At 46.9% G+C, this 12545-nt stretch overlaps 1 protein-coding gene across 8 annotated transcripts in view; it reads right to left on the reverse strand.

Annotated features, from left to right (window-relative positions):
• sfi1 (SFI1 centrin binding protein) overlaps positions 1-12545 on the reverse strand; it is a 293546-nt gene that overhangs the window by 70489 nt on the left and 210512 nt on the right. For 7 of the 8 annotated variants that reach the window (XR_005460253.1, XR_005460252.1, XM_038793413.1 and 4 more), the window contains 3 exons: positions 9761-9921; positions 2893-2967; positions 1324-1398 (listed from right to left, as the gene is read on the reverse strand). Coding sequence is in view for 6 of the 8 variants with exons in the window: in XM_038793413.1 (XP_038649341.1) it covers positions 1324-1398; positions 2893-2967; positions 9761-9921 (311 nt within the window). In the remaining 2 variants the exon portion in view is untranslated. The remainder of the gene's footprint in view (positions 1-1323; positions 1399-2892; positions 2968-9760; positions 9922-12545) is intronic. The other variant, XM_038793404.1, reaches the window with a different exon arrangement.

The following is a 12545-nucleotide window of genomic DNA, read 5'->3' on the forward strand; positions in this document are numbered from 1 at the left end:
AAATGATACAAAAATAGAGAAACTCCTGCAGCCCCCAATCTCTAGTTCGAGTCCAACTTTTCAGCCTGCACAAAGGCCCACGCTTCCTCCGGGGACTCAAAGTAGTGATGTCGGTCCTTGTAGGTGACCCACAGGCGCGCAGGCGGCAGCATGCCGAACTTCACCTGCTTTCCGTGGAGCACCACCTTCGTCCGGTTAAACCGGCTCTCCGCTTAGCCACCTCCGCACTCCAGTCCTGGTAGATACGAACTACCGAATTCTCCCACTTACTACTCCTCACCTTCTTGGCCCATCAGAGAACACACTCCCGATCACTGAACCGATGGAACCGCACCAGCACCGCCCGCGGGGGTTCATTCGCCTTAGGCCGCCTGGCCAGTACTCTGTGGGCCCCCTCCAGCTCCAGGGGCAGATGGAAGGATCCTGCCCCCACCAGCGAGTTCAACATCACGGCCACATAGGCCGGCAGGTCCGACCCCTCCAGCCCCTCCTCGAGGCCCAGGATCCTCCGTGACCGAAGCTCCATCTCCTCGAACCGATCTTGCCACTTTTTATGAAGCGCCTCGTGTATCTCCACCTTCCCCACGAGGGCCGAAACCTCCTCCTCGCGCTCAGAGGCCTGCTGCTGCAACTCCAGTATCGCTGCACCCTGGATTGTCTGGGTCTCCAGCAGCTTACTCGTCCTCACCTTCAGGGACTCCAACAACTCCCCTTTCAGCTCTGTGAAATAGCGCCGAAGGGCCGCCTGCTGCTCCTCAGCCCACTGCCTCCACTCCTCAGGGGCTCCACCGGCCACCATTTTGTCCACCTTTCCCCGCTTTTCCAGGGGAGCTGCTGCCGTTTTTCTCCTCGCTCCACTTCGAGTCCGCACCATAAATCCCGGGGGGTTTTGCTCCAGACCCCTTTATCTACCGGGAATCGTCAAATCAGCGCCGTTTGGGGCCCTTAAAAGAGCCCACAAGTCCTATTAAAGCGGGAGCTGCCGAACGTGCGGTTTAGCTCCGCATAGCTGCAACCGGAAGTCACTATTGCAAATGAATGTTCAAGTCTTGTTGCCCGAAGGTTATCAGTAGTAGTCAGTTCTGTTCCAATTCAACTTGTTCTGTGATGCAGCTGATTAGCATTTACCGTCATTGCAATAATCCCACTGGAGTAAAACTGAAGATCAGGTTGATTACCCATGATGGCAAACTAGTACTGTCAGTTGCCATGTGTACTTCCCTTCTAATTATAACCCATGTTTCAAATGCAATGGACAATATTAGACTAATGTTTGTGAATGTTTGGATGGGAATTGAAACTTTAATTGTTGCTATCTCTTACCTTCCCCTGAAGTGAGAGCGACCAATTCCATAAAGCAATTGTGGTCTGCTTGTGCTCCTGATGTTTTGCTAACAGCTGCAGACAAAATTATGTAAATTAAATGAGATTTTGTATGTACTGCAAGAAAAGCTATGAGTACACATTGTCAATTCACTGCAGTCTTCATTCTACCATGTTCTGAAGACATGCCCTATTATCCATCTCTCAGAGCTGAGAGGAGGATAGGACAAGATGTTTATCACAACGGCAAGTTTTTCCACTGGATAAAAACAAATTACTGCGGATGATGGAATCTGAAACCAAAAGAGAAAATGCAGGAAAATCTCAGCAGGTCTGGCAACATCTGTAGGGAGAGAAAACAGCTAACGTTTCGAGTCCAGATGACTCCTTGTCAAAGCTAAACGGCATAGAAAGTGGGAGATCTTTATACTGTGGGGTGGGGAATGAAAGATGAGTCACAGCTACAGAACACAAGGGAAAAGAGTACTAATGGCAGTCCACAGAGAGAATAAAAGGTGTGAAAGGCCAAACAGCAGAGAAACTAAAATCAACGGCTAAGCTGTGACAGATGTAGGGGGGAAGGGGGACGCAAAAGGGGAGAAAAGGTAAGGAGAGAGGGGACACGATAGGGGGAGGGAAATATATATATAAAGAAAGACAAGAAAGAAAGAAAAGGTAAAAGACAGTTAAAATGAAATGGAATGAAAACAAATGGATCTAGGTGAAGTAGAGCTAATCATCTAAAGTGTTGAATTCGATGTTGAGACCAGAAGGCTGTAGCATACCTAACCGGAAGATGAGGTGCTGCTCCTCCAGTTTGCGTTGAGCTTCACTGGAACATTGCAGTAGGCCAAGGACAGACATGTGGGAATGGGAGCAGGGTCTGTGTTAAAATAGCAGGCAACGGGAAGGTCAAGGTCCTGAATGCGCACAGACTGAAGGTGCTCAGCAAAGCGATCATCCAGTCTACGTTTGGTCTCTCCGATATAGAGGAGACCACATTGGGGGCAGCGATAGCAATAGACCAGATTGAACGTGGTGCAAGTTTTTCCACTGCTTGTCTGATGGCAGTGACTCACCAGGTACCTCACGCAAATGCCCATTCTTCCTGTGCCTGTCTTGGCAACTTATTCAACCAAGTGGGCAGAAAGAACATTGCATTTTTTCCTTTCCTGTCAACCTAAACCCAGATTAGCAGGGGTGGAAACCATGGCTAATTCCTTTTTTTTCTGTTCGCACTTCATGGTTTCATCGGATTCGATGTAGACAAAATCATAAAGGGTACGGATGTTTCCTTAAAACAAAATAGTGGCAGCACCAGGTTGTACCCATGTACTAATAATTTCAACAGAACTGCCTGTAATTGGAGAATTTGTGGCCAAGAAGTTTCAAACAAAAGCAGTTAAATGTAGACGGAATGGATATAGGAATGGAGCAAAAAGGCAAAATGTTGGATCATCTGAACTTTTGGAGCAGATTGGTGTGTTGCTCTTTTGCTTAAATTAAATTCAAATGAACACAAGGGATGGATGAACTCCATGCATATTAAGTATCTTATTGACTTCTTACTTTTATTTTCCAGTCTATGAAGTAGCGTCTACAAAGTCGCAGTGCTTGAAACCACTCTCCCTGTCGCTGTAACAACTGGAACACAATCAAGAACAAAAATTTGTATGTCTTTTTTACAATACTAACAAGCACAATAAAAATCATTATCACAGAATATCACAGGTCATAAATGTGGGAAAGATTCCACCCTTTCTTCTTCGTGATGAAAAGTTCCACAGATGCCGGCAGCTCGCAAGTGGCCACTCGTCATGTATTCTTTTGGGAGAGGGCAAGCAGCCAGAGATCAAGGCCGGCACAGGGACCAGCGATATAGGTAAAACAAAAATGGACGAGGTCCTGGAAGCATATTTCAGGGAGTTAGGAAGTAAATTGAAAGGCAGGACATTGAAAAGATGGTAGCTGAACAATGGACTATCTTCAAAGAGATAGACCTGTAACTTCCCTAACACCCCCCACCACTTTGAAAAGGGGTGCAAGGATAATGCCACAACTACAAACCAGTCAGGTTTACTTCAGATGATAGGGAGACTTTTGGAAACTATAGATTGGGACAAAACCAATACTCATTTAGACAAGTGCAGACTAAATTAATCCATGCTGTTTTTCCTCAAGGGAAATTGTTTTTAAATAACTTGGAGTTTTTTGAGGAGGTAACAGACAATGTTGATAAGAGCAATGCTGTTGATGTGGTGTAGATGCAGTGCCACACAACAGACTTATGAGAAACATTCTAGCCCATGGGATAAAAAGGTAAGACACTTGGATAAGAAATTGGCTGAGTGAGAGTAAACAGAGTCGTGAAAATTAGTTGTTTTTCAGATTGGAGGAAGGTTTGTATTGGAGTACTGCAGGGGTCAGTGTTGGGACCCTTGCTCTTTCGGATATATATTAATGACCTAGTCTGTGGTGCGCAGGGCATGATTTTAAAATTTGTGGATGACACGAAGATTGAAAATGTTGTCAACTGTGATGAGGATAGTCTTGAACTTCAAAAGGACATAGACATATTGGTGGATTGGGCAGGAAAGTGGCAGAGGAATTTCAACAAGGAGAAGTGTGAGGTGATTCACTTCGGCAGGAAGAATGTGGAGAGACAGTATAAGGGAGAAACTCTTAAGGCGGTGCAGGAACAACCGGACCTCGCTGTAGAGCAGTTAACAAAGCGTAAGATATCCTAGGCTTCATTAATAGAGGCATTAAATACAAGAGCAAAGAAATTGTGCAGAACTTGTATAAGACACTAACTAGTTATGCCTCACCTGGAGACTGCATCCATCTGGGTGCAATACTGAAGAAAGAATGCAAAGGCATTGGAGAGAGTACTGAGGAGATTCACAAGAATGATTCCAGGAATAAACAACTGTAGCTATGAGGATAAATTGGAGAGACTGGATCTGTTTTCCTTGGAGAAAACGAGACTGAGAGGAGACTTGATAAGAGGTATTTGAGATCCTGTCGCGTATGGACAGGTAAATAGTGAGAAACTGCTCATTCTCAATTATTTCAAGAATGAGAGGGCACAGATTCAAAATAATGGGTAAAAGGGGTAGAAGTGATACAAGGAAAACATTTTTCATTCAGAGAGTGGCTGGTGCCTGGAACAAACTTCCTGAAAGGGTGATAGAGGCAGGTTTGATCGGGGAATTACAAAGGGAATTAGATCAATATCTGAAAAGAAATAAGGTGCAAGGAAAGGGCAGGGGAGTGGGATTAAGTAGAATGAACTGTCAGCGAGCCAGTTTAGGTTTGATTTAAAAAAAATAAATTTAGAGTACCCAATTAGTTTCTTTTTCTAATTAAGGGGCAATTTAGCATGGCCAATCCACCTACCTTGCACATATTTGGGTTGTGGGTGTGAAACCCACACAGACGCGGGGAGAATATGCCAACTCCACACAGACAGTGACCCAGGGCCGGGATTCGAACCCGGGTCCACCACGCCGTGGGCAGCAGTGCTAACCACTGTGCCACCCTGCCACCCTCAATTCAGACTTGATTGGTCAAATGGCCTCCTTCTGCACTCAAAAGATTCTGTGATTCACTGTCCGTGTTGAGTTTCCACATTCTCCCCATGTCTGCATGGATTTCACGCCCACAACCCAAAGATGTGCAGGTTAGGTGGATTGGCCATGCTAAATTGCCTCTTTATTGGGAAAAAAAATAATAGAGTATTCCAAATTTTTTTTTTTTAAGTTCTGTGATAATGACACCAACCTATTCAGCAATGGAGGATATTGCCGGCATCCCCATTCCCACCCTCGCTCTGTTCAAATCCATGTCCCATGACACTATTTGTGGAAGAGCCGCACAGTTTTCAGGATGACCTGTCCAATAGTTATTCCTGTTCAACAAAGGAACTGGCTCTTTATGGCAAGACTGTTTTGGAACTTCAATCCTTGCAAACTGGCTGCTGTGTGGGCCTTCATTTCACAGGCAATTCATTGGCTGTGAAGTGCTTTGCAACATGAAAGATGCCAGGTAATTGCAAGGGTTTGCTTCTTTCTATACATGTCACATTTGTGGATGATGATCAAATGTGTCGGGTTTCTTTTCCCCATTTCTTAGCTTTGGGGCTAAGAGCTTGACAGTTACATGAACTGTGAAAGTGTGCAGGAGCAGAGATTAAAATTCTTCTACAAGAAACTTTGATGATTTAATTACTGTGCTTTGAATAGGGAGAAAATGGTTGGAATATTATTTTGACTCTCCTGTACATGCACAGACTGCACTCGTTAAGGCTACAGGGAGGCTGTTACTATTATTAGCCGCAATATGCCAATGAATTATTTCATATTTCACAACTCTGCTTACAAGTCTGCACCCTGCAGCTGGCCTGTTTGATAATCTGATCTACAAGTTCGTCATGGGTATAATTTGTGCAGCTCTGTAGCTGATCTGCAATGTTTGTGGTTGAGTGACCCAGAAGAAACATAATGCATTGGGCAGGCATAAACAAAATCTGGCCCGACTGACTCTGGGCTTTGGAGAACCTAAACCGCTGAGTCTAGCATAACTCAGGCAAAGCATAGGACTTAATTTATGAGGATGCCTCTCCTCAATACTCACAAACACATATCACAGGCTCACGTGTGGAGTCGGTGATTGTCAATGTCTGTTAAATCACACCCCAGGCTGATGAGGAGGTGTGTAGGGGCTGATGAGGAGGTGTGTAGGAGGGTCCGGGGAAGTATTGAGGGGTATCTGGATACCAACGACACGGGGGAGGTCTGGGTGGGGATGGTCTGGGAGGCTCTGAAAGCAGTGATCCGGGGGAGCTGATCTCCATCCGGGCCCATAGGGAAAGGAGGGAGAGGAAGGAGAGGGAGAGACTGGTGAGGGAGCTCCTGGATGTGGACAGGAGATACGCGGAGGCACCGGAGGAGGGGTTGCTGGTGGAACGGCGTAGTTTGCAGGCCAAATTTGACTTGTTGACAACCAGAAAGGCGGAGGCACAGTGGAGGAGGTCGCAGGGCGCGGTATATGAGTATGGGGAGAAGGCGAGCAGGATGTTGGTGCACCAGCTCCGCAGGCGAGATGCGGCTAGGGAAATTGGTGGAGTGACGGATAGGGGTGGGAATGTAGTGCAGAAGGGGACAGAAGTAAATAGGGTCTTTAGGGACTTCTACGAGGAACTGTACAGGTCAGAACCTCCGATGGGGAGAGGGGGATGGAGAGCTTCATGAACAGGCTATGTTTCCCAAGGGTTCAAGAGGAGCTGGTAGAGGGGCTGGGGGCGCCGATAGAGTTGGAGGAGCTAGTCAGGGGGATTGGACAAATGCAGTCAGGTAAGGCGCCGGGGCCGGATGGGTTCCCGGTGGAATTTTATAAAAAGTATGCGGATCTGGTGGGCCCTGTGTTGGTGCGAGCCTTCATTGAGGCATGGGAGGGGGCGTCGCGGGCACTGATCTCTCTGATCCTAAAGCGGGATAAGGACCCCTTGCAGTGTGGATCATACAGTCCTATCTCGCTCCTCAATGTTGACGCTAAGTTGCTGGCGAAGATCCTGGCCACCAGGATAGAGGACTGTGTGCCAGGGGTGATACACGAGGATCAGACAGGATTTGTCAAGGGACGGCAGCTCAACACGAATGTGCGGAGACTGCTAAATGTTATTATGATTCCGGCAGTGGAGGGGGAGGCGGAGATAGTGGTGCCGCTGGATGCGGAGAAAGCATTTGATAGAGTTGAGTGGGGGTACCTGTGGGAGGTGCTGGAGCGGTTTGGATTCGGGGAGGGATTCATCAAATGGGTGAGGCTGCTCTACGCGGCTCCGATGGCAAGTGTAGTTACCAATGGAAGGAGATCGGAGTACTTTAGGCTCTACCGTGGGACCAGGAAGGGGTGCCCCCTGTCCCCCTTGCTCTTTGCACTGGCGATTGAACCTTTGGCTATGGCGTTGAGGGAGTCAGGGAGATGGAAGGGACTGGTGCGGGGTGGGGAGGAACATCGTGTATCACTGTATGCGGACGACCTGCCGTTGTATGTGGCGGATCCAGAAGGGGGAATGCCGGGGGTGATGGAGCTGTTAGCGGAATTTGGGGGCTTCTCGGGCTATAAGTTAAATTTAGGCAAGAGTGAGGTATTTGTAGTACACCCGGGTGATCAGGAGGAGGGAATTGGGAGACTCCCATTTAAGAGGGCAGTGAAGAGTTTCAGGTACCTGGGGGTGCAAATGGCCAGGAGTTGGGGGACTCTCCATAAGCTTAATTTTACCAGGCTGGTGGAGCAGATGGAGGAGGAATTTAAAAGGTGGGACATGGTACCGCTATCGTTGGCGGGTAGAGTGCAGTCCGTCAAAATGACGGTTCTCCCGAGGTTCTTGTTCCTTTTTCAGTGTTTGCCCATCTTTATCCCTAGGGCCTTTTGTAGAAGGGTTACTAGCAGCATCATGAGCTTTGTTTGGGCGCATGGGACCCCAAGGGTGAAGAGGGTCTTCTTTGCGCGGAGTAGAGATGGGGGGGGGCTGGCGTTACCCAATCTCTCGGGGTATTATTGGGCGGCCAATGTGTCGATGGTGCACAAGTGGATAATGGAGGGGGAGGGGGCAGCATGGAAACGGATGGAGAGGGTGTCCTGTGGAGATACAAGCCTGGGGGCCCTGGTAACGGCGCCGTGGCCGCTCCCTCCTATGAGGTATACCACGAGTCCGGTGGTGGCGGCTACCCTCAAGATTTTGGGGCAGTGGAGGCGACATAGGGGAGAAGTGGGGGCCTCGATGGAGGCTCCGTTAAGGGGGAACCATAGGTTCGTCCCGGGGAACATTGATGGGGGATTTCAGAGTTGGCACAGAGCGGGCATCAGACAGCTGAGGGACCTGTTTATTGATGGGAGGTTTGCGAGCCTGGGGGAGTTGGAGGAGAAATTTGGGCTCCCCCCAGGGAACATGTTCAGGTATCTGCAGGTGAAGGCATTTGCTAGGCGGCAGGTGGAGGGATTCCCTTCCCTTCCTGCGAGGGGGGTGAGCGACAGGGTACTTTCGGGGGTCTGGGTCGGAGAGGGGAAGATATCTGATATCTACAAGGTTATGCAGGAGGCGGAGGAGGCATCAGTAGAGGAGCTGAAAGCTAAGTGGGAGGGGGAACTGGGGGAACAGATCGAAGACGGGACATGGGCTGATGCTCTGGAGAGGGTTAATTCTTCCTCCTCGTGTGCGCGGCTTAGCCTCATCCAATTCAAGGTGCTGCACCGGGCCCACATGACTGGGACGAGGATGAGTAGGTTCTTTGGGGGTGAAGACAGGTGTGTCAGGTGCTCGGGGAGTCCAGCGAACCATGCCCATATGTTCTGGGCATGCCCGGCACTGGAGGAGTTCTGGAAGGGGGTGGCGAGGACGGTGTCGAGGGTGGTGGGATCCAGGGTCAAGCCAGGATGGGGACTCGCGATTTTTGGGGTTGGGGTGGAGCCGGGAGTGCAGGAGGCGAAAGAGGCCGGTGTGCTGGCCTTTGCGTCCCTAGTAGCCCGGCGAAGGATCGTGCTACAATGGAAGGATGCGAGGCCCCCAAGCGTGGAGACCTGGATCAATGACATGGCGGGTTTCATTAAGCTCGAGAAGGTCAAATTCGCCCTGAGAGGGTCGGTACAAGGGTTCTTTAGGCGGTGGCAACCTTTTCTCGACTTTCTGGCTCAACGATAGGGTACTGGGACAGTAGCAGCAGCAACCCGGGGGGGGGGGGAGGGGGGAAGGGGGAGGGGCAGACAATGACTATGTTTGTTTATTTAATTTTAATTTATTTTTAAGTTCTTTTGTTGTTCATTGGGGTTGGGGGGTGGGGGGATGGGATACATATGGTCTGGGGGTGTTACAGTTATTATGGGTTATTTTGTTGCATTTCATTGTTTGTCGTTATGTTTTATATTTTCTGTAAAAAATTCCAATAAAAATTATATTTAAAAAAAAAAAATCACACCCCAGAAGGGCTTTCACTCTTCAAGAGCAGAAGTTGGAAATTTAAAAATGCTAAAAGCATTCCATGAAATTTCTTACAAGTGATGATAAGGTAACAGGTCAGTCGGTCAAAGAAGGAAGAATTCAGAAATTAACCCAGAAAATATTCCCAATAGGAAAAGGAAAGTTTAAATTAACCTCTTGTGCAATTGAGTTTTAATCCCAAATTATGACCATGTCATGTAGTTTGGTTTCCAGGTTCCTTTTAACACACTGGGCTAAATCGCTGGCTTTTAAAGCAGACCAAGGCAGGCCAGCAGCACGGTTCAATTCACGTACCAGCCTCCCCAAACAGGCGCCGAAATGAGGTGACTAGGGGCTTTTCACAGTAACTTCATTGAGGCCTACTCGTGACAATAAGCGATTTTCATTTTTCATTTTCATGTGTGGTTGTGGTACCAAGCATCATTTTATTGTACTCACCACTGCTCTCAAACAATAAGAATGATGCTGCCTCCAGGACAAAAGGCACTTCATCATAATCTTCTGTCCATAGTGTAGGGCAGCAGTCTCCATTTTGCCTCGTTGAGCTTTTGAACTTCGATTGAGTTGCTTCCAGTGGGAAAACGCACGCCGCAGCTGAACTGGAGGAGGACATAGAGACAGATCACAACTCACACTACTCAAGTCCTAAAGAACCAACTGTTCTTAAGATTTTACACAACTCTATGATGCAGCACAGGGGCAGCACCGTGGCTCAGTGGTTAGCACTGCTGCGTCACGACACCGAGGAGCCGAGTTCAATCCCGGCCCCAGGTCACTGTCCATGTGGGGTTTGCACGTTCTCCCCGTGTCTACGTGGGTCTCACCCCCACAACCCAAAAAGATGTGCAGGGTAGGTGGATTGGCCACACTAAATTGCCCTTTCATTGTTAAAAAAGAATTGGGTACTCTAAATTGATTTTTTAAAAATATATATAATGTAGCACAGGATACAAAATCGGTCAACATCAAGCTTGTCACTCCCTGCAGCACAACCAGGAGCTGGTGCTGCTATTAGAACATAGAACAGTACAGCACAGAACAGGCCCTTCGGCCCTCAATGTTGTGCTGAGCCATGATCACCCTACTCAAACCCACGTATCCACCCTATACCTGTAACCCAACAACCCCCCCTTAACCTTACTTTTATTAGGACACTACGGGCAATTTAGCATGGCCAATCCACCTAACCCGCACATCTTTGGACTGTGGGAGGAAACCGGAGCACCCGGAGGAAACCCATGCACACAGGGGGAGGACGTGCAGACTCCACACAGACAGTGACCCAGCCGGGAATCGAACCTGGGACCCTGGAGCTGTGAAGCATTTATGCTAACCAACATGCTACGCTGCTGCCCCTTTATCTTGAGTATTTTCTTGGGTATTAACTGGGGGCAACAGGCACTATTCAATTGTTTGTCCATGTTTTCTGGGGCAATTTCTTAGCTTCTGCTTTTTACCAGCTCCTGTCACACCCAGAAGGAATCTTTAACAGTCCCAGCTTCCTTAAAGGGGCTCTATTGCTCTGCTAATTGATTTACTCTGCAATCGCCTTTTCCAATCTACCCATTTGAGTACCTTCTTAAATAATAGAAACTCACCTTCATCCAGTTGAGCAATTTTACCGTTGATATATTCCAGTCTCTCTCCGTAATTACTCTAAACTAAGTTATATTGTGGTCACTATTAGCTAGATTATTTTCTATTGTAACACATTCCACTTGCTCTACTTCATTTCCCAGAACAAGGTCCAACACTGCTTCCTTATTACAGTGGAGACATATTGTTCACAAAAATTCCCCTGAATTGCACATAAGACATTTCTCTCTGTTTATCCCCAGTCTTAGCATACTGAAAGTCTCCTAATAGTTTGCTATGCTCATTGAAATTTGCCAACAAATTTATTCATCTACCTCCTGTTCACGGTTTTACAAACACCCAACCATGTATCAGCTTCTCCTCTGTCCTTCAACTCAAGTCAAATAGATTAAGTCCAAGAGTCATCTAGTAAATCCTTTCTATTTAGAACTGTAACATAATCTATAATTAAATCTTCCACACGCACTCTCTTCCCCCCACCCTCCCAGTTTTTCCTTTTCTGTTATTCTTGAATGTTCGACAACTAGGAATATTAAGTACCCATTTGTGGCCTTGTTTGACCATGTCTCTGTTAATGAAGCCATGTCATAATCCCATGTAGGAACCCGTGTCTGCAAATCACCAACCTTATTAATTACATTATGGACATTAATATGTGTACAATTTAATATTTCCTTTGTCAGTGCTGCCATTTCACTCAACCTGGTCCCTGTAACTTTTAAGATATTTCTAATTTTATTGATATTTATATCTCGCTGACCCCATTTCTGCTATTTTTGATTCTGCTTCCCCGCCCCATCAACCACCATTTTCAGCATTAATTTGTTCCAATTCTGTCATGGTTTGTGTTATTGAATTAGCCTCCCCCATAGACGATTACAGCGGGAGTGTAATAGAGGACACAACATGGACGTATTTGACTCGGCCATCTCAACCAAATGTGCGAAATGCTAACAATCTTAATTCTTCAGGACAACTCCCTCCAGGTACTGACCTGGAATGGAAACAGTGATATGCTCAGAATTTACTGAGAGTTGGAAAGAGGAGACAATGGTGAACCTCATTCTGGGAAATGAAGAAGAGCAAGTGCAATGTGTTACAATAGAAAATAATCTAGCTAACAGTGACCACAATGTAACTTAGTTTAGAGTAATTACAGAGAGAGACTGAAATATATCAATTGGTAAAATTGCTCAACTGGATGAGGGAGAATTTCAATTATTTAAGAAGTGACCTAACATGGGTAGATTGGAAAAGGCGATCGGAGAGTAAATCAATTAACAGAGTAATGGAGAGCCTTTATGGAAGAGATAATTCCGTTGCAAACTAAGCGTATTTCTTTAAACATATGCATATGGTTAATCTGGAGCAAGCAAACAGCGATCACATGTAATAATAACCTTTATTAATGTCACAAGTAGGCTTACATTAACACTGCAATGAAGTTACTGTGAAAATCCCCTAATTGCCACATTACGGCGCCTGTTCAGGTAAACTGAGGGGGAATTCAGACTGTCCAATTAACCTAATTGGCTAAGTTGCAGAAAGTAAAGAATGTTTGGTGGGTAGATTTGTCCCAGACTGAGAGATATTTTGGCATTGGTGTTCCCCAAAGGACAGTTTTGGA

This window comes from Scyliorhinus canicula, chromosome 1 (assembly GCF_902713615.1).
Source record: "Scyliorhinus canicula chromosome 1, sScyCan1.1, whole genome shotgun sequence".
NCBI lineage: Eukaryota > Metazoa > Chordata > Chondrichthyes > Carcharhiniformes > Scyliorhinidae > Scyliorhinus > Scyliorhinus canicula.